At 42.4% G+C, this 21,287-nt stretch overlaps 1 protein-coding gene across 5 annotated transcripts in view; it reads left to right on the top strand.

Annotated features, from left to right (window-relative positions):
- The window catches only part of TJP3 (tight junction protein 3), a 628,414-nt gene that overhangs the window by 299,156 nt on the left and 307,971 nt on the right, over window positions 1-21,287 (top strand). For all 5 annotated transcript variants that reach the window (XM_068233793.1, XM_068233794.1, XM_068233796.1 and 2 more), the window contains 4 exons: window positions 3,627-3,730; window positions 11,102-11,270; window positions 20,975-21,077; window positions 21,188-21,246. In XM_068233793.1, coding sequence (XP_068089894.1) covers window positions 3,627-3,730; window positions 11,102-11,270; window positions 20,975-21,077; window positions 21,188-21,246 — 435 coding nt within the window. The remainder of the gene's footprint in view (window positions 1-3,626; window positions 3,731-11,101; window positions 11,271-20,974; window positions 21,078-21,187; window positions 21,247-21,287) is intronic.

Below are 21,287 nucleotides of genomic sequence, written 5' to 3'. Positions count from 1 at the left end.
ACTATACTATATTGGGCTCTCGGTCTTCTATCTTTTATTCTGGGATGTGGGAGGAAAAATGCCTCGAAGTAATTACATTTAGGCAGAAATGAAACCGATTTTATAAAAGGTTAGTGATGTTAGCTCTATAACAAAAAGTGAACTTTTTTTTTATAGGATAAGCCTAACCTTACCTTGAACACTAATCTTCTACAAAGTCTGTTTCACTTCACTGACACAGGCACTCAACACATTTGCCTTAAGTCCCAGGTTCAAATTTCAACTGGTATATTATCTGCATGTAGTTTGAATATCTTTGCCCCACCAAACAAACTTAATGTGATAGGATATATGAAAAGCATGAGTGGACTAAATATGGAAAGAAGACCTGCATCTACAATAAGCAAGATAAATCTAATGACCCAATGCTTCAACTGAGAAATTTGCTGTCACAACTTGAAATGATTTATTTTTATGGATTTATATTGAACCAGCATCTTCCATGGCCCTGATAGATCAATTATACATGACAGCCCCAAGCACAAGAAGACATTGTCAAAGTGAGAACTAGATGTCCAGCCCATAACTGATACTAGGGTTTCACCAGCACCCTCATCACACAGAGCACAGTTTCTAATACGATGCATAAAATCATGACTAAAGTCGCTGCAGCCAACCACTGAGCCTGATGGTAATTCTCTGCTGACATTGGTAATCAGTATGCTGGAAGTTGCCAGTAATGCCCTTAAGACAATCCATTACTACTACCATAACTCACATCAGCTAACTGGTATATGTTACAGCTGCTGTAAGCCTGGAAATGCTCGGCTACACAACCAAGATGTAAGCCTGTACACATGAGTAGAGTGTTCTTGCCCACAAAGGTTAGCTTAGGTCCCTTAATGATTTAGTAGTGCGAAATACAAGGGGACAAGGGAGCGCTCCAATGCTGTGTTAATTCTAATAAAATCACACGCTTAAAAAATTGCACTTACATTGTATGTGCAACTGATGCACATTTGGGAAGCCACCAGCGAGTCCCTTCCATGTCCTGTGCCTGGCCAGGGCTGACAGGGTCCGTGCGTGTTGTTCAGCAGGTAGGGTGAGGGACAACTGCTGACTCGCACTTTTCATGGCAAGCCGTCTGACGTCACAACGCGTTATCGAAGCTTAGCCACGCCTTACCTGGCGTCCTGCTGATCTTTCATGTTACACCACAGTTGATAAGCACCCTAGTGAGGGTATCCATGTGCTAAGCTGATATGGCGCTGTAGTCCAGCAGCTCTCAAAGCATAAGTAGTAGAGATCAGCAGCACCACGTAGATGTATTTAAGCTCTTTATTGCATAAAGATAAAGCCCAGGCACTGGATTCTATACAGAGGAACTCTGATATCACTGTTCGGGCAGACGATAAGGGGGGAGCAGTGGTAGTCATGGACACTAGTTATTACAAAGAGATTTTGTCGCAACTTGACCATACCTCAGTCTATAAGAAATTAAGTGGTGACCCCATCCGGAGGTTTTGATCACGCATTAGGTCGGTTATTGATGATGCATATATTAGGGGTACCATCGATGAAGAAGACTTAAGGAAATTCCTCTACTGTGACCACCCTGCGACCCCTAAATTCTACACTCTTCCGAAAATTCACAAGAACCTACTCCGGCCACTGGGGAGACCCATTGTGGCCGGGGTAGGTTCGGTGTTTGTCCCTCTAGCTAAGTTTTTGGACAAACTTTTGCAGCCCTTTGTTGTATCTTTAGATTGTTATCTAAAAGACACCACTATGTTTTTGGAGAAGTTGGGCAAACTTCAGATTGATTGCACGGATCTCGTGCTTTTTACATTAGACGTCGAGAGCCTCTACACCTCCATCCCACATGATGGGGGTGTAGAGGCAATCGATTAGTATCTTTTGACCCAGTCTGATCTGACCGTTGAACAGAGAAAGTTTGCATTTTCTCTCTTGAGGATTATCTTGGAGGAAAATTACTTTGAGTTCGAGGGTGTTTTCTATCAGCAATTATGGGGGAAGGCAATGGGTTCCAACGTGGCCCACTCCTACGCGAATCTCTTTATGGGCCTCTATGTAGAGGCATTCGTCTATACTAAAAATAAAATCAAATGGCCGCGCTCAAAGTTCACAACCTAAAGGAAATACATGAATCAATGTCACCATCCACATAAGTCCTCTATCTCCACTCAGGGATCAGGAAGTCGTGATACAAGACACTCCAGTATAACGTATAAAATCCTCCAGTCCGAACCATCACATTACACATGTAAAAAAGAAAACATTGAGGGAATCATAGCGCGATCAGCTTCAATAGCAATTCCCCTCCACCTTTCCGGTGACACAATCCACCTCCACCGTGCTCTACTCCCTGCAGGGACACACTCCCCCAATGTGCCCGCACTTACCCAATTGGCATCCAATCTCTCCGGAGGTAGGATTCTATCACATGTGGGGGGCGCATAAGCTCACGCTGATCCGTCAATCACTATAACTAAAATAGCCTCATATAGTGTAAAACCATTTATTATGCAAATAAAAGAATGGAAATGCACTCACAGACATCGGAGGTTAAGCGCTTTGTACAAGTGTGTTGGTGAATCCTGGGCGCCGCTTCCACACACGCTGCCTTGGATCCCCCGCAAGCACAATTTTAATTAACTTCAATAGGAAATAGATCGGAAAATGCTCGGAAAGCAAATCGGACATGTTGAAAATAATTGATCTGACAGTAAATTGACCATAAAATCCCATAGTGTGTACCCAGCATAATAGTGTGCCAGCTGTATCTTGTTTGGTTGAGCATTGTATTCCTCCACTAGACATCTATTCTGAGAATAGACAATAACTGCATTGTCAGCTGAATAGGGCAGTGCACCTAACTACAAAAACAACAAAGTGTTTATCTGTAGCTTTATACTCATGCTATATGAAACTTAGCAGAAGTGGCCTGTCAGCAAGACATCTTTGCCAAGAACCCAGCATGTGTACAGCCGCCTTGATGCATTGCTAAAAGATCCAAAGTGACGAATCATCTCAGACCAGCGCATTTTTCCCCTCCTTACTCCCTACTCCGAAGCTGTTCCTCCGTGCCTGGTCTTATGAATCCTTGGGTATAATGCAAACTAAAATAGAATAAGTCATGAGGCGCATAGAAGTCTCAGATGTAATGGTGCAGAAGGTATCTGAGAAATCTGAAACATATTGCAGTAAGTACAAAGAAGATTGAAGTATGCAGACTACTTATGTAGTGGCTGGATAGTGTAATGGTTAAGGGCTCTGCCTCTGACACAGGAGACCTGGGTTCAAATCTCGGCTCTGCCTGTTCAGTAAGCCAGCACCTGTTTCAGTAAGGAGTTTCTTGGGCAAGTCTCCTTAACACTGCTACTGCCTACTGAGTGCGCTCTAGTGGCTGCCTCGCAAGCGCTTTGAGTCCGACAGGAGAAAGGCGCTATACAAATACTGCCATTATTATTATTATTATTATTATTATTATTATTATTATTATTATTATTATTATTATTATTATGTACTTATGTACAATTAGGCACATACATTTATTTCTGTACTAAACACTGATTTACAGGTGAAATATGATGGTTAATCTAAATTGTTGTTTATTTCCCTTGCAGAATATGGCTTGAAGCTTGGCAGTCAAATTTTCATTAAGCACATTACAGAATCGGGATTAGCAGCTCAAAAACAGTCCTTGCAGGAGGGAGACCTCATTTTAAAGGTATTTACTGCTGATCCTTTTTACCATGGTATAAATATCCACATTTTTATTTTTTGTCCTTTACACAGTGTTGGCGATTTTAACCACTTTACCCCCGCGCGTACGTATTTCTCCGCCCCTTTTTCCATCCTTTGCAGGGACGGAGAAATACGTACTTTCCGCGTTCCCGACGCTGTCCGCGCTCCCGCTCGTAAACATGCCGCCCGCCGCTAGTAAACACGCCGCCGCCCGCTCGCCCGGAGATCAATGAACGGGAAAATCCATTCCCGTTCGTTGATCTAAGCCCCGCAATGATCAGCTGCTCTCCTATGGGCAGCGCGATCATTGTGAGAAAAAACTCACGTGTCCAGCCTCCTTATACTTCCTCCAAGCTTCTGGAAGGAAGCTTGGAGGTCGCATTAAAACAAAAAGTTACTGTGGCCATCTTGTGGCCAAATAGTAAACTACACCCTACACATTTTTCACATACAAATAAATGACTTTTACATATAAAATTAACTCATTACCTCCCACACTCCCCATATTTTTTTTTTTTGTAATTAAAAAAAAATTAAAAAATTTACAATTAAAAAAAATACATAGTTACCTTAGGGACTGAACTTTTTAAATATTTATGTCAAGAGGGTATAATACTGTTACTTTATAAACTATGGGCTTGTAATTAGGGATGGACGCAAAAATGAAAAAAATGCACCTTTATTTCCAAATAAAATATTGGCACCAAACATTGTGATAGGGACATAATTTAAATGGTTTTATAACCGGGACAAAAGGGCAAATACGTTTCATGGGTTTTAATTACAGTAGCATGCATTATTTAAAAACTATAATGGCCGAAAACTGAAAAATAATTCTTTTTTTCCCCACATTTTTCCTATTTTCCCATTAAAACACATTTAGAAAAAAATAATTCTTGGCATAATGTCCCACCTAAAGAAAGCCTAATTGGTGGCGGAAAAAACAAGATATAGTTCATTTCATTGCGATAAGTAATGATAAAGTTATAGACGAATGAATGGAAGGAGCGCTGAAAGGTGAAAATTGCTCTGGTGCTCAGGGGGTAAAACCCCTCAGTGGTGAAGTGGTTAAAATGTTTTTATTTTTTATCAATTAATAATGAAAATTGAATTAACATAGGATAAACCATAATCAAATCAATATTTGATGTGACCATCCTTTGCTCTCAAAACTAGATAATGTATCAAATGTGCAGGTTCAAGAACATTTGGGAAATAGTGATCACAACATAACGTTTGATCTGCTGACTGATAGGCCATGGGGCAGCGGGACCACTAAAACTATGAATTTTAGAAAAGCAAAGTTGAATCAACTCAGGAAGGCACTAAGTTTGGGGAACTGGGATAATGTACTACAAGGGGAGGACACTCAAGGGAAATGGCAATCTTTTAAACGTATTCTCAATCAATATTGTAGTATGTATATCCCATATGGAAACAAAACATCTAGGGAAAAAAGGCCTCTATGGAGAGCTAAAATGAAGTCGAAAAAGAATGCCTTTAAGGTCCTAAAACAGGAGGGGACTGGGGCTGCATTAAAGTGAACCTAAAGCCACGTGAAAAAAATGAGATTAACTCACCTGGGGCTTCCCTCAGCCCCCTGCAGACGATCTGTGCCCTCGCAGCTCCGCTCCAGGAGGCCGCAATAGCAGCATAGGGGGCGATATACTGATATACAGGCTGGGAACGCGAACAATCACTCGCGTTCCCATGCCTGTCGGCCGGTGACGGGCGGCCAAACTGGAAGTGCTCGCCGGCAGGTCCTGGGACATCGGAGCGGAGCTGCGAGGGCACCGATCGTCTGCAGGGGGCTGAGGGAAGCCCCAGGTGAGTTCATCTCATTTTTCTTCCGTGGCTTTAGGTTCACTTTAAGCAATTATAAAAAGTGCAATAAAAGTTGTAAAAAAAAGAAATTAGGCTGGCAAAGATTGAAGCTGAAAATCAAATCGCTAGGGATATCAAATCAAACCCAAAGAAGTTTTACAAGTAGTAAAGAGTCCCAGTGGATTGGCGTACAGCCCACGTTTTCCCATTATTTAAGAAGGGCAAAATATCAGATCCAGGAAATTATAGACCTGTAAGCTTAACATCAGTTGTATGCAAACTATTTGAGGGGTTACTAAGAGATACTATACATGACTACATAGTAGAAAATAATCTTATTTCTCGGCATCAGCATGGGTTTACTAAAGACAGGTCCTGTTTGACTAACATGCTCAGCTTTTATGAGGTAGTGAACGCTAATGTGTATATTGGGAATAAAGGTAGAAAGAATGTGGTCCGCAACAAGTTCTCTCCACAGATACCGTAGTTTATTTAGGATGTATCCTCGCAGCAGATAAAAAGTACATAGGCTCATTGCCTATGTTGGGAATGCTGTAGATGTGATATACTTGGACTTTGCAAAGGCCTTCGACACGGTTCCCCACAAAAGTCTGGTGCAAAAGTTGAGGATCACAAACACTGGTTCGCGCGACATGGACTGGGGAAGAGTCTGTGTGCATGGATAGGGAACTGGCTAATGGACGGAAAACAAAGAGTTGTGGTCAATGGATACTCAAAATGGGTGACTGTTAGCAGTGGGGTCCCACATGGGTCTGTACTGGGTCCAGTGCTCTTCAATTTATTTATTAATGACCTAGTAGATGCAGTAGAAAGCAATGTTGCTATTTTTGCAGATGATACAAAATTGTGCAGCATCATCCACTCAGGAAGATAGTGACATATTGCAACAGAATCTGGATAGAATGGCTATATGGGCACATACATGGCAGAGGAAATGCAATGTTGAAAAATGTAAAGTCATGCATTTTGGTCGTACTAATGGTCTAGCACCATACAAAATAAATGGGATACAGTTGGGGACATCAAACTTGAAGGACTTAGGAGTACTCATCGACAACAAGTTAAATAATCGTACTCAATGCCAAGCCGCTGCATCTAAAGCTAACAAAATTTTGGGATGCATTAAAAGGGAAATAAAAACTCGAGATGCTAGCATAATATTGCCCCTGTTTAACTCTCTAGTTAGGCCACATCTGAAATATGGAATTCAGTTCTGGGCACCACATTACAGGAAAAGATATTGCAGTTTTAGAGCAGGTGCAGAGATGAGCAACAAAATTGATACGTGGGATGGAAGGTCTCACTTACCAAGAAAGGTTAGATAAACTGGGTTTATTTAGTCTAGAGAAAAGACGCCTTAGAGGGGATCTAATTAACATGTATAAATACATCAGAGGGCAATATAAAAAGCTTGGCAGATGAGTTTTTTGTCCCTAGGCCTTCTCAAGGACATGATCTGCGCATGGAGGAAAAACATTTTAGCCATTTATTTAGGAAAGGATTCTTTACAATAAGTGTGATAAAGATGTGGAATGCATTGCACAGGAAGTAGTCATGGCAAATTCGATACCTGCATTTAAAGGGGGCTCAGATGCTTTACTTGCGTTGAAAGACATCCATGGCTACAATTACTAGGAATGCCCAGTGATGTTGATCCAGGGGTTTTATCTGATTGCCATCTGGAGTCGGGAAGGAATTTTTTCCCTTTTGGGGCTAATTGGACCATGCCTTGTAAGGGTTTTTCGTCTTCCTCTGGATCAACAGGGATATGTGGGGGAGCAGGCTGGTGTTGTACTTGTTCTCTGGTTGAACTCGATGAACGTATGTCTTTTTTCATCTCAAATAACTATGTAACTGCATAATTTCTTCCGGTACAGTTGAATACAGTTTTTTAAGGTATTCGACAAGTAGGTTGTTCCAAGAATTGGAAATGGAGGACTCATTCACTCTTGTGGATTTAAGCGGTCTTCAAATACCGGTAATCTGTTTTATTTAGCTTATAAACACAAAATAAGACTGGCATTCTGCAAAACTGCTATTTAGGACTATAGATATAAATGTTTCTCATCAGTTTATTTTTTACTTGGTTTGCCAGAACTATGTAAGTTCTTGATTCTTTTGGCTGGAAGTGCAAAATGAGTCTAGGGCCGCCCCTTTTCTTTACATAGAATTGTAAAGTTCATCTGGCTGGGGGCTGTAAAGTGTGTTTCTATAATCCTAATAATCCTAACATTTGTATAGTGCTCTTCTCCTGGACTCAAAGCACTCAAGAGCTGCATGTCAAAGGCAGAGCCCATAACCAGTACACTAACCAGCCACTACATTACTAATTTCCAAACTGGCCCAAAATGATCAGCAAAGATTAGTTTGGATGACAGACTGCACCTGTATAGTACAGGACTCTAAATATAGGGGAAGAAGCTGCAGGCAACCACATTTAATTACCATCACACCAGTTGTACACTAGTACATACTCCATATCAGGTAATGTTGAGGCCACACTTATGTATGTGGGAATTATGATGGCCACACTTGTTATATGAGCTCTAGCAGATTGGTCCCTAGGCTGTAGACTAGAGGGAACTGAGGGGAGATGGGGGAAAGTGGTATGAACATTTGGGGACTAATCAAAGCTTTATGGAGTGGGGCCATGATTTTGTATTTATGCTCCTGTGTATGTAGCTTAAAGAGACTCTGAGTCGAGTCTAAATCTCCTTTTTGAACTTGTATCTATGTTAAGCAGTATAATCCCAGCTAAACCCGCCGCTATCCAGCAGCAAAACGAGGGGTTTATACCCCCAAATCCCCCTGCAAAATCCACAACTTTCTTGGTCGTGGATTTTGCTGCTCATGGAGGCAGAGCTATGAGCTGCAGCTCTGCCTCAATGTACATCAATCGCGCACAGATCTCCACCTCTCCCCTGCCCCTCTCTGTGAAGGAAGACTGAGGGGCGGCGATCAGCTGGGATTGATGCACTATGAGGCAGAGCTACAGCCATTAGCTCTGCCTCTGAGGAAGCACTCCCCGGACACATCAGAGGGGGGTATAAACCCCTAATTTTGCTACGGGGATAGCAGCGGTTTAGCAGGGATTATACTGCTTAACATAAATACAAGTTCAAAAAGGGGATTTAAACTCACTTCAGAGTCTCTTTGACTAAAATGTATAGGCTTAGTTATATAGTTAGTTGGGTTGAAAAAAAATATACCTATCCATCAAGTTTGATCAGGAAACACTAGCCTGCACACTCGCATATCCCAGTTGATCCATAGGAAGTCGAAAAACTCCTATGAGACTTGGACCCAGGGCTGAATTTACAGCTCAGGAGCCTAGAGGCACATTAGCTCTGGCGCCATAAACCCTTCCCCTTAACACAGTCCACACCCCTCAAGTCACACCACCTTTTCTTGTTAAAATGTCCCCCCCATCAGCCCCTATAGATAGTCAGATGTGCCACCATTAGCCCCTATCGGTAATCAAATGTGCCTCTATAGATGGTCAAATGTGCCCCATCAGCCCCTATAGTCTGATGTGCCCCCATTAGCCCCTACAGATAGTCAAAAGTGCCCCTATAGATAGAAGTGCCCCCTTAGCCCCTATAGTTAGTCTATCAGTATATATATATATATATATATATATATATATATATATATATATATATATATATATATATATATATATATATATATATATATATATATATATATATATATATAGTCAGATATGCCCCTATAGATGGTGAGATGTGCTCCCATTAGCCCCTACCGATAGTCCAAAGTGCCTCTATTAATAGATGTGCCCACATTAGCCCCTATAGCTAGTCCAATGTGCCCCTGTCAGCCCCTATAGATAGTCAGATGTGCCTCCACACATAGTACAATGTGCCCCTATAGATAGATGTGCCCACATTATCCCCTATAGCTAGTCCGGTGTGCCCCCCTCAGCCCCCATGGATAGCCAGATGTGGCCCCCATCAGTATAAAAGCTCCCTCCCTCCCTGCAGTGTGCAAGTAGAGCGTTAAAGGGGTTCTCTTTGGTTTTTTTTAAATAAAAACGGACACTTACCTGGGTCTCCTACCAGCCCCCTGAAGCTGTAATGTCCTATGCCATCCTCCTACGATCCTTGGTTCCCTGCCGTAATATATTTGTCTAACAAGACGAATAATGCTTGCTCCCGCGCACATCACTGGGAGCTTACTGCGCAGGCGCGGTACAAAGTTTTCTTGTACTGCGCATTAATCTCTCGATGACATGTGCAGGAGCGAGCACCACCACGTGCCCGCGCAGCCGCAGCGGGTCTCACAAATGCCGATCAGACTGGGACCAGCGGCAGAGGATGGCGGATCGTTGGAGGACAGCGCGGGACATTACAGCTTCAGGGGGCCGGTAGAAGCTCCAGGTAAATGTCCGTTTTTATTTTTAAAAAACCTCAAGAGAACCCCTTTAAAAAATCAGAAGACTCACCGGGTCCAGCATGCCAGCGATGACCACTTCTCTCCCCTGCAGCACGTCCAGCGTCATCTCCTAGGTAACAGCGGCGTCTCAATACTGTGATGTGCCTGCACTTACTGGCTGTGGTGTGTCATAGTGAGGAGATGCCGCTGTTACCTGGCGCACTGCAGGGGAGAGAAGCTGTATTTGCTGGCATGTCTGACCCGGTGAGTCTTCTGATGCTTAAAGCTTCGCTTGTACTCTGCAGGGAGGGAGGGAAGGAAAGGGCTTCCATTCAGGGGCCTGACTGTAGGCAAGTGCCTATGGGTAATTCCGGCCCTGCTTGGACCAATTAGCCTTAACTGGGAGAAAAATTCCTCCCTGACTCCAGATGGCAATCAGATAAAATCCCTGGATCAACACTGTTGGGAATTACCCAGTAACTATAGCCATGCATGTCTTCAATGCATGGCTATAGTTACTGGGTAATTCCCAACAGTGGGGTTTAGTTATCTTATGGGGTTTAGTTATCTTATGCAGAAAAGGCACAATGTTAATCAATAGGCTACTTCACATTTGAATGTGTTTTTTTGTCACATGCAAAAACGCTACTGACAGTAGTGCAGCACTGTCAGAAAAAATATACGGAAAAAACACACACACACACAAAACTGATAAAGGACTTGATTCACAAAGCGGTGCGAACTGTTAGCACACCTGTGAAAAGCCCCTTAGCACGCCTAAAGGAGCTTTTCGCACGCTAATTTGTGCGCGAAACGCATCACGCGCAAAGTTATGCGCGTAAACCTTTATGCGCAAAGTAAATCTCTATGCGCGCACAAAGTTTTACTCGCGTAAAGTTTTGTGCACATAACTTTGCGCGAGATTTCTTAAAGCTTTGTGCGTGCTAACTACTTAGCACCCTAGTTTTCACGCCCAAAACCTTTACGTGTGCTAACTAGGTTAGCATCGCTTTGTGAATCGAGCCCAAAGTGTGAATTCAGTCTAAAAGTAGGCCCAAAAAATGTGATCATCTAATTTATGGTTTTGATATTACTAAAGCTTTTCTTTATATAGATTAATGGAGTGACAAGTGAAAATATGTCTTTGGTTGATACTCGTCGGCTTATTGAGAAGTCACATGGCAAACTCACCCTCACTGTTCTGAGGGATAGTCGTCAATTTCTGGTTAATATCCCACAAGTAAATGACAGTGATAGTGAGGACAGAAGTTCCATTCAGGATGGTAAGTGATCTTTTATTTTCCACTGATGTAGATGTGAATTGAAAATTTAAAAATGGTACAGTGTACATTTTGTTTACGTGTTTATATATTGAAATCCACTAGTTGAAATCTACATAAAGAAATACATCAGTATTGTTGGAAAATGGCCTAACAGGGACTTTATTAGGAATAGAGGGATTCCTAGGTCTGACACGGATTACTATATCTTTAATACATATTTAAAGAAAAAAATTAAAACTTTGTAGAAAACCAATGGATTACCTTTAAAAATGCAGCAGGACAAAAATGGCGCCAGAGACCCGCAGCCAGGCATAGGCTCACGTGTACTTATGAGTGGCTAGACACTCGAATTTGTGATTTAAATGAGGCTTAATTGTCTCAGGTGTGCGGCGCGGAAATAAGGGGTTATTTACCATAAGTCCGTTATATATTGTGCACTCCAAACAGCTTGCACGTGTCCTATTGGACTCGTTGCAAGCCTCACCACCACGCACTTCCTCCTTCCGGCTTAAGGGAATTTGGTGAGCACGATATACCACGGACTTATGGTTAAATATCCCCTTATTTCCCTGCTGCACACCTGAGGCAATAAAGCCTCATTTAACCACTTGAAGACCACAGTACTAAACACCCCTAAAGACCAGGCCTTTTTTTTAATAAAATGGCCGCTGCAGCTTTAAGGCCAAGCTGCAGGGCCGCACAACACAAGACACGAGTGATTCTCTTCCCCCCCCCTTTTCTCCCCACCAACAGAGCTCTCTGTTGGTGGGGTCTGCTCGCCCCCCAGTTGTTTGTTTTTAAACAAATATTTGTTTGTATTTATTTTCATTAAAAATGTCTTTTTTCTATTTTTTTTTTCCCTCACACTGCCGCCCACCCCACACCAGCCAATCACAGCAATCAGCTGTCATAGGCTTCTGTCTATGACAGCCGATCGCTCTCTTGTCCCCCAGGGGGACAGCCGTGTCACACAGCAGTCCCCATTACAGCGCTGCTGCTGATCGCAGCGTTGTACTGTGTAGACGGCGATAACGCCGTCTAACGCTCGGAGACTGAAAACTGGGCGGAGCTCTTTAGAAGCTGGCATTAGGCGGACCTGGGGCTGCCGCCACGTTCACGCCCATTGGCGGTAGTTAAATCACGAATTTGAGTGCAGGTAGTCCTCGGTTAACGAATGAGATAGGGACTGTAGGCTTATTCTTAACCTGAATCTGTACTTAAGTCAAAACAGTGCACAGGGAGCACCGGATTGCGGCGATTTAAATGTTTTAAAGTACATTTATATTGATCTAAAGACGCCGTGTGTGTGTGAGAAGGTGAGCAGATACATACCGCACACCTTTCATGTCCTTTGCGTCACCCTCTGCAAAACACCTCCGTGTCTCTAAACAGATCCGTGCCCTCTGACCCGGATACTGTACTGCGCTGCGCATGCGCAGTATGCCAGGTCGCCTCCTGGCCTGCGTCAGAGGGCATGGATCTGTTTAATGACACAGAGGTGTTTTGCAGAGGCGGAGGGTGACGCCAGGACATGGGAGGTGTGCGGTATGTATCTGCTCACCTCCCCACACACACGGCGTCTTTTGATCAATGTAAATGTACTTCCGTGCAATTCCGTGCTCGGGTGACGTCATCAACGGGGCAGAGCTATCAGCGGGCCGTTCGTATCGGCGGGGCATTCGTAAAGCGGGTGTCCGTAACCCAAGGACTACCTGCTCGTGAGCCACTCACAAACTGCGGCTAGTAGAATATTGGTAAAATGACTACTACTCAATTCCTATAGTAAAATATTGGTAATCTTTACTGATATTTTGCTATGACTTAACCTAAGCGAAATCATTATACATTACCTGCTCCCAGCGATCTTGTCTCCTCCACTTACTTGCTTGGGCCTGCTATTTATTGGGAACCACAATTACTGTTCATTGCTGCTAACTGTGGCTTTTACTATTGACCTTTGGCGGCATCATTTTTAGATGCTCTCGTCCTGCGCCATTTTTATCTGATCCGAACTAATGGCCATCTGTTCAGAACACACCTCCTTTATACACTGCTAAAAATCATGCTAGATATCTCTGATACTGATATGGGCTGTAATGTCAGGAATTAAAGGATGCCACATCATTTGATGGCAATGAGTTATCCTACAGAGGGCTGAATTCAGGCAGCAAATTAGAATTGTACTCAGTAGTTTGTATGGCCCCATGTGCTTTTATGCATGCCTGACAATGTCTGGGCATGTTCCTTAATGACCCAACAGATGGTGTCCAGAGGTGGCATACATTTAGTGGAGGCCCCTGATAATATAGTGCTGGATAATGCTAATGGCAGAATATTAGTAACATAAGCAATATTCGATCAGCTTCTTTAACCTATACTTCACTTTAACCCTCCCCTACCTAGGCCTAAATCTAACCTCTCCTGTACCTAAGCCGAACACTGACACCCTGCCTTCCTTCAGTGCTTGCTGCAGCTGAACTCCCAGCGCCTAAACTTACTCACCATTGCTAGCAACCCTTTAGCACCCACTTTTGAAGCCGAACTGCCAATGCCCAGCCCTGTGTAATACAAGTAACTATGGAAAGATGCATACTATTTTGAAGCTCTTTCTCCTCTTTCCAACAACACATAAACCGCCGCCCTACGCCTTTTAGTTTTCGTTATTTTCGCGATCGAAATCGCGTTTGCCGAATAGCAAAAACTAAAAGGCGTAGGGTGGCGGTTTGTATATTGTTGGAAAGAGGAGAAAGAGAGCTTCAAAATGGTATGCATATTTCCATAGTTACTGCACTGCTCGGAGTCCCTTTAGACCGCAAATGCAAAAGCCAACAGAGACTCAGGAATTGCAGGGGAAAACGGCCCTGAAAATGTTTTCCCTGACTAAGGCTCTTACTACACGGCAAGCTGAAATTTACGACCAGTGGGCTAAATTACTGACTTGTGCGGTAAACACCTCAACACGCCGGTACATGCCAATTCACAAAGAATGTGCGTTAAAGCCAAGAGGGATGTTCGGTATTTATCTCCAGCTTTCAGCTGTCAGAAGCTAGCAAATAGCATGCAATAGCATTGACAGACAGCAGAGATCAGAAAGCAGGAGCCAATAGGAAGAGCGTCCCCCTCCTCATTCTCACCTCATTTGATCCGATGCACTTGTGGGCAGGGCTTAAAGGCCATACGACATGAAGAATCGCCTGCACAGTGCGCTCCGGATGACGTGGGCGTGTGGTATGGACAGAAGACACCGACCCGTCGGTGACACTTCAGAGTCTGCCAGTGGGACTGGATAGAAGACAGGAGCTGCGGTGAAGGACAGAATGACCACAAGGGGCTGAAAGAAGTCCCAGGTAAGTAAATCTAGTTTATTTCCTTCACCTCGTATATGTGAGAGGGATATGGAGTCTGCCATATTTATTACTTTGTAAATAATGCCAATTACCTGGTAGACATGTTGCTCTTCTGGCTAGTAAAACCTGAGTCAGAGTACCTGATCTGCTGCATGCTTGTTCAGGGTCTATGGCTAAAAGTATTAGATGCACAAGATCAGGGGACTGCCAGGCAACTGGTATTGTTTAAAAGAAAATAAGTATGGCAGCCTCCATATCCTTCTTACCTCAGGTTCCCTTTAAGAATGACAGAGGAGGAGACATTCAAAGAGGCTTTTCTGCATCACTTTAGATGTGCAGATCTATGTAGTGATGCACAGAAAAGTGGCCTCTAGTGGCGTGCAAGCACCTCTAAAGTGATGCAAGAAGCATTTTCCACTCTAGCTGACACAGGAACGGCTAATGCAGACCAGCTAATGCAGACCCAGTCTGCACAGCTTGTTGGAGAAACCTACTCCACTGGTAAGACTTATGCATACCGAGCAGGACTTGGTGAATTACAGCAACATTTTTCGGTAAAGTTACTGAACTTCTACTGCACTTGTGAAAATGTTTGTGAATTTGGAAAAAAGTCTAAAAAGCCGAATGTGGTATTTTACCGACCTGATTTTTCGATAGCCCTTTGTGAATTGTAGCCTTAATGTCCCAGAAGTGTTCTACTGGATTGAAGTCAGGTGAGCTAGAGGGCCAGTCGCTACTGATCAGTAAACTGTGTTCTAGATTGCTACATATCAATGTTATCCATTGAACAGCTGTTGCATAATGGCAAGCATACAAACAACTTTATGATCCTTAAAGTTTTAAAAATCACTCATGCGCCTATATATACCATCACATATACAGTTTTATTCAATTCATAAATTCAAATTCATATATATTACATTAATATGCAAGCAAACACTAGCCAACTTTCTCAGTCCCACCTCCCTATGGTAAACAGTCTGGCACACGCCACAACATATACCTATAGATTGATTCGCTGAGTAAACTTCGTTTTCTAGCATAAAACTGCACCAATCCCTATAGCACCTTTCCAATGTTAAAAAGTGTTTTTGCACCTTAAAAATGGCAATAATAGCCTTTCTTGTTCAAAAATCAATAAAATAAAAATAAAAATAACGTCCTGTGAGCTCACAAAGGTATAATTCATAAATCCAACAGGAAAAAGTTCATGTTAAATAGCTTGGATCTCGTCTTGCAAAGCTTTAGGCATACAATTTCATGTACATCCACCAGGAGTAAAGTGGCTAATTCCGCATTCCTTGGTATGCAAATTAGATCTTGCAGGATTTTGTATAAGCAGATTGCATTTGCACAGACCTCTAGAAACAAATAGCGTCCTGCAGAACTTTACAAAAGCAGAACTTTTCAAAACTTTTCAAAAACAGATAACGTCCTGCAGACTTTTCAAACTTCCATTTCTTTGCATAACATTCAAGCAAAATAGCGTGCTGCGGGTCCAAAGGACAGTTCAAATAACTCACGCAGCTTAAGGGGTAGATAACTGATTCCTTTATGCTTACGGTTCCGCTATGTCTTCTGGCAGCATGAGCCCCGGCCGATGGCTCCCGTGTTAACCTGACGTCTGCCGCGGATGTTAAGCACTTTGCTGAAAAATCGTTCCTCAGATTCAATCTGGAACTGTAGAGGTGACGTCACCACTCTGACAACCCAATGCCGACTAGTTTCGGTAGGATACGCCTACCTTCCTCAGGGCGTGTTCTCGTTTGCTTCTCAGCTCTTTTTATATCATAGCTCCACCCCTGTCTCTATGCTATTTGCTACAAATGCCTGCAGTGTGTTTTTCTCCATAGATCTGCATGAAAACATACAAGAACATTCCTTATGTAAAAGCGAACAGTTCCACATCTAAATTCAATCCCAGCGGAGCCAAACTGTTCAATATATAAATCCAATTGGTTTCTTTTCTTGACATGTTTTGAATAAAGTCTCCTCCCCTCCAATCTTTCTCGACAGTTTGAATTGCATAGAATCTAAAAGTCTGCAGGCTTCCCCCATGACATTCCCAGAAATGTTTGCTTAGTGGCAATTTTTTATTTCTTTTTTTAATACTGTTCACATGCTCTCCAAATCTAGATGAGAGTTTCCTTTTTGTTCTTCCCACGTATTGCTTATTGCAACCGCATTCTATGATATATATTACACCTTTGCTGTTACAGTTTAAATTACCATAAATATCAAATTCTTCCTGGGTCACTGCTGATCTAAATTGTTTTATTGGTGCATTGTACTTGGTGCTTTTGCATGGAACACAAAAACCACACCTCCTAAAAGACCCTTTCTGTTTCTTTACTCTCTTGGTTTCAACAACAGTTGGTGCAATCATATTTTTCAGATTATTTGCTTTACAAAATGTAAACCTTGGTTTTTCGGTTAAAATCCCATTTAGGGTCCTATCCTGTTGGAGAATACCCCAATATTTATCCACCACCCTCTTGATATCTCTAGACTGTTGGTTATATTGCATTTTAATGCTTAATGGTGGAGTCAAATCTTCTTTCCTTCTGCTTTCTAGTACCCTTTCTCTAGGACAATTTCTTACTTCCTTTAAGGCATGTTCAACTAGTTCTTCCTCATACTTTTTTTCTAAAAACCTATCCTTTAAGATGTCTGCCTGCAAATCGAAGTCCTCTAGGTCAGTACAATTCCGCCTAATACGAGTGAATTGATTCTTTGGAATGTTCATTTCAACATGTGACAGCTGTCCATAAAAATATAACTATTAGTATCCACCTTCTTAAAAAATGTCTTTGTTTTGATTCCCCCTTCTTGAATAAAAATAGTTAAATCTAAAAAATTAACCTGGTTGGTACTAAATTCACTCGTAAAGACCAAATTGTACTCACTCTTTACGTTTAACCAATCTAAAAATATACGCAACTTGTCCTCACCTCCCCTCCAAATAAAAAACGTATCGTCTATGAACCTCCGCCACAGGACGAGGTCCGCACCGGGGCCCCCCGGGCCCCTCAGGACAAACTCCTCCCAATAGGCCATATACAGATTGGCGAACCCCGGTGCGAACCTCGTCCCCATAGCTGTCCCGACCCTCTGTAGATAATAATCAGACCCATAAATAAAATAATTGTGAGTCAAAATGTATAAAATTGATTCCTTAATAAAATCCACCTGGTCCTCAGGGACATTCCCATATCTTTCCAAAAAATAGGAAACCGCCTCAACCCCTTTCTCATGAGAAAGGGGTTGAGGCGGTTTCCTATTTTTTGGAAAGATATGGGAATGTCCCTGAGGACCAGGTGGATTTTATTAAGGAATCAATTTTATACATTTTGACTCACAATTATTTTATTTATGGGTCTGATTATTATCTACAGAGGGTCGGGACAGCTATGGGGACGAGGTTCGCACCGGGGTTCGCCAATCTGTATATGGCCTATTGGGAGGAGTTTGTCCTGAGGGGCCCGGGGGGCCCCGGTGCGGACCTCGTCCTGTGGCGGAGGTTCATAGACGATACGTTTTTTATTTGGAGGGGAGGTGAGGACAAGTTGCGTATATTTTTAGATTGGTTAAACGTAAAGAGTGAGTACAATTTGGTCTTTACGAGTGAATTTAGTACCAACCAGGTAAATTTTTTAGATTTAACTATTTTTATTCAAGAAGGGGGAATCAAAACAAAGACATTTTTTAAGAAGGTGGATACTAATAGTTATATTTTTATGGACAGCTGTCACATGTTGAAATGAACATTCCAAAGAATCAATTCACTCGTATTAGGCGGAATTGTACTGACCTAGAGGACTTCGATTTGCAGGCAGACATCTTAAAGGATAGGTTTTTAGAAAAAAAGTATGAGGAAGAACTAGTTGAACATGCCTTAAAGGAAGTAAGAAATTGTCCTAGAGAAAGGGTACTAGAAAGCAGAAGGAAAGAAGATTTGACTCCACCATTAAGCATTAAAATGCAATATAACCAACAGTCTAGAGATATCAAGAGGGTGGTGGATAAATATTGGGGTATTCTCCAACAGGATAGGACCCTAAATGGGATTTTAACCGAAAAACCAAGGTTTACATTTTGTAAAGCAAATAATCTGAAAAATATGATTGCACCAACTGTTGTTGAAACCAAGAGAGTAAAGAAACAGAAAGGGTCTTTTAGGAGGTGTGGTTTTTGTGTTCCATGCAAAAGCACCAAGTACAATGCACCAATAAAACAATTTAGATCAGCAGTGACCCAGGAAGAATTTGATATTTATGGTAATTTAAACTGTAACAGCAAAGGTGTAATATATATCATAGAATGCGGTTGCAATAAGCAATACGTGGGAAGAACAAAAAGGAAACTCTCATCTAGAATTGGAGAGCATGTGAACAGTATTAAAAAAAGAAATAAAAAATTGCCACTAAGCAAACATTTCTGGGAATGTCATGGGGGAAGCCTGCAGACTTTTAGATTCTATGCAATTCAAACTGTCGAGAAAGATTGGAGGGGAGGAGACTTTATTCAAAACATGTCAAGAAAAGAAACCAATTGGATTTATATATTGAACAGTTTGGCTCCGCTGGGATTGAATTTAGATGTGGAACTGTTCGCTTTTACATAAGGAATGTTCTTATATGTTTTCATGCAGATCTATGGAGAAAAACACACTGCAGGCATTTGTAGCAAATAGCATAGAGACAGGGGTGGAGCTATGATATAAAAAGAGCTGAGAAGCAAACGAGAACACGCCCTGAGGAAGGTAGGCGTATCCTACCGAAACTAGTCGGCATTGGGTTGTCAGAGTGGTGACGTCACCTCTACAGTTCCAGATTGAATCTGAGGAACGATTTTTCAGCAAAGTGCTTAACATCCGCGGCAGACGTCAGGTTAACACGGGAGCCACCGGCCGGGGCTCATGCTGCCAGAAGACATAGCGGAACCGTAAGCATAAAGGAATCAGTTATCTACCCCTTAACCTGCTGAGCGGTCTGGACGAGCTCAGCTCGTCCAACACCGCCAGAGGCTGCCGCTCAGGCCCTGCTGGGCCGATTTTAGTCAAATAAAAAGCAGCACACGCAGCCGGCACTTTGCCAGCCGCGTGTGCTGCCTGATCGCCGCCGCTCTGCGGCGATCCGCCGCGAGCAGCGGCGAAATAGGGTCCCCCCAGCCGCCTGAGCCCAGCGTAGCCGGAACAAAAAGTTCCGGCCAGCGCTAAGGGCTGGATCGGAGGCGGCTGACGTCAGGACGTCGGCTGACGTCGATGACGTCACTCCGCTCGTCGCTATGGCGACGATATAAGCAAAACAAGGAAGGCCGCTCATTGCGGCCTTCCTTGTTTATTCTGGGCGCCGGAGGCGATCGGAAGATCGCCTCCGGAGCGCCCTCTAGTGGGCTTTCATGCAGCCAACTTTCAGTTGGCTGCATGAAATAGTTTTTTTTTTATTTAAAAAAAACCCTCCCGCAGCCACCCTGGCGATTTAATCAGAACGCCAGGGTGGTTAAGCTGCGTGAGTTATTTGAACTGTCCTTTGGACCCGCAGCACGCTATTTTGCTTGAATGTTATGCAAAGAAATGGAAGTTTGAAAAGTCTGCAGGACGTTATCTGTTTTTGAAAAGTTTTGAAAAGTTCTGCTTTTGTAAAGTTCTGCAGGACGCTATTTGTTTCTAGAGGTCTGTGCAAATGCAATCTGCCTATATAAAATCCTGCAAGATCTAATTTCCATACCAAGGAATGCGGAATTAGCCACTTTACTCCTGGTGGATGTATATGAAATTGTATGCCTAAAGCTTTGCAAGACGAGATCCAAGCTATTTAACATGAACTTTTTCCTGTTGGATTTATGAATTATACCTTTGTGAGCTCACAGGACGTTATTTTTATTTTTATTTTATAGATTTTTGAACAAGAAAGGCTATTATTGCCATTTTTAAGGTGCAAAAACACTTTTTAACATTGGAAAGGTGCTATAGGGATTGGTGCAATTTTATGCTAGAAAACTAAGTTTACTCAGCGAATCAATCTATAGGTATATCTTGTGGCGTGTGCCAGACTGTTTACCATAGGGAGGTGGGACTGAGAAAGTTGGCTAGTGTTTGCTTGCATATTAATGTAATATATATGAATTTGAATTTATGAATTGAATAAAACTGTATATGTGATGGTATATATAGGCGCATGAGTGATTTTTAAAACTTTATGAATGCTTGAATGGTGGGGGTGTGAGTAACCCCATTTATCACTGACTGCAGCCAATTGAATTCATTTTATATTGAGTGGGCGCAAATCTACCTGTTTACATTTTTTAACTTTATGATCCTGCTATTTATTTATAGAAATTTGTATTGTCATGCAGATGTGTCTGAGATAAGTTCAGATCAATCTCCACCTTCTTATCCTCCTCCTCCCCCTGCTGGTCTGTCACACCAAAGCTCCTCAGAATCCCAGGAAGTTGTTCTGTAAGTTCAGACGTATATAACAAATTCAGCATGTTTGTTACATTTTGGAATTCTAAATTTGTATGCTTTGTATTTATCATTTATCTGTATGCTTTGTATTTCTCTTTCAGTCCTGAAATAAATGGAACAAATATCTTTCAGACCGAAAATGCACAGCCAGAGAAAAATTGTAAGACTGCACATGAAGAGCTTTATTATACACTTTCAGAC

This window comes from Hyperolius riggenbachi, chromosome 1 (genome assembly GCF_040937935.1).
Source record: "Hyperolius riggenbachi isolate aHypRig1 chromosome 1, aHypRig1.pri, whole genome shotgun sequence".
NCBI classification, from domain to species: domain Eukaryota; kingdom Metazoa; phylum Chordata; class Amphibia; order Anura; family Hyperoliidae; genus Hyperolius; species Hyperolius riggenbachi.
The sequence above is the reverse complement of the archived record's forward strand: the minus strand, read 5'-3'. Positions and strand labels throughout refer to the sequence as shown.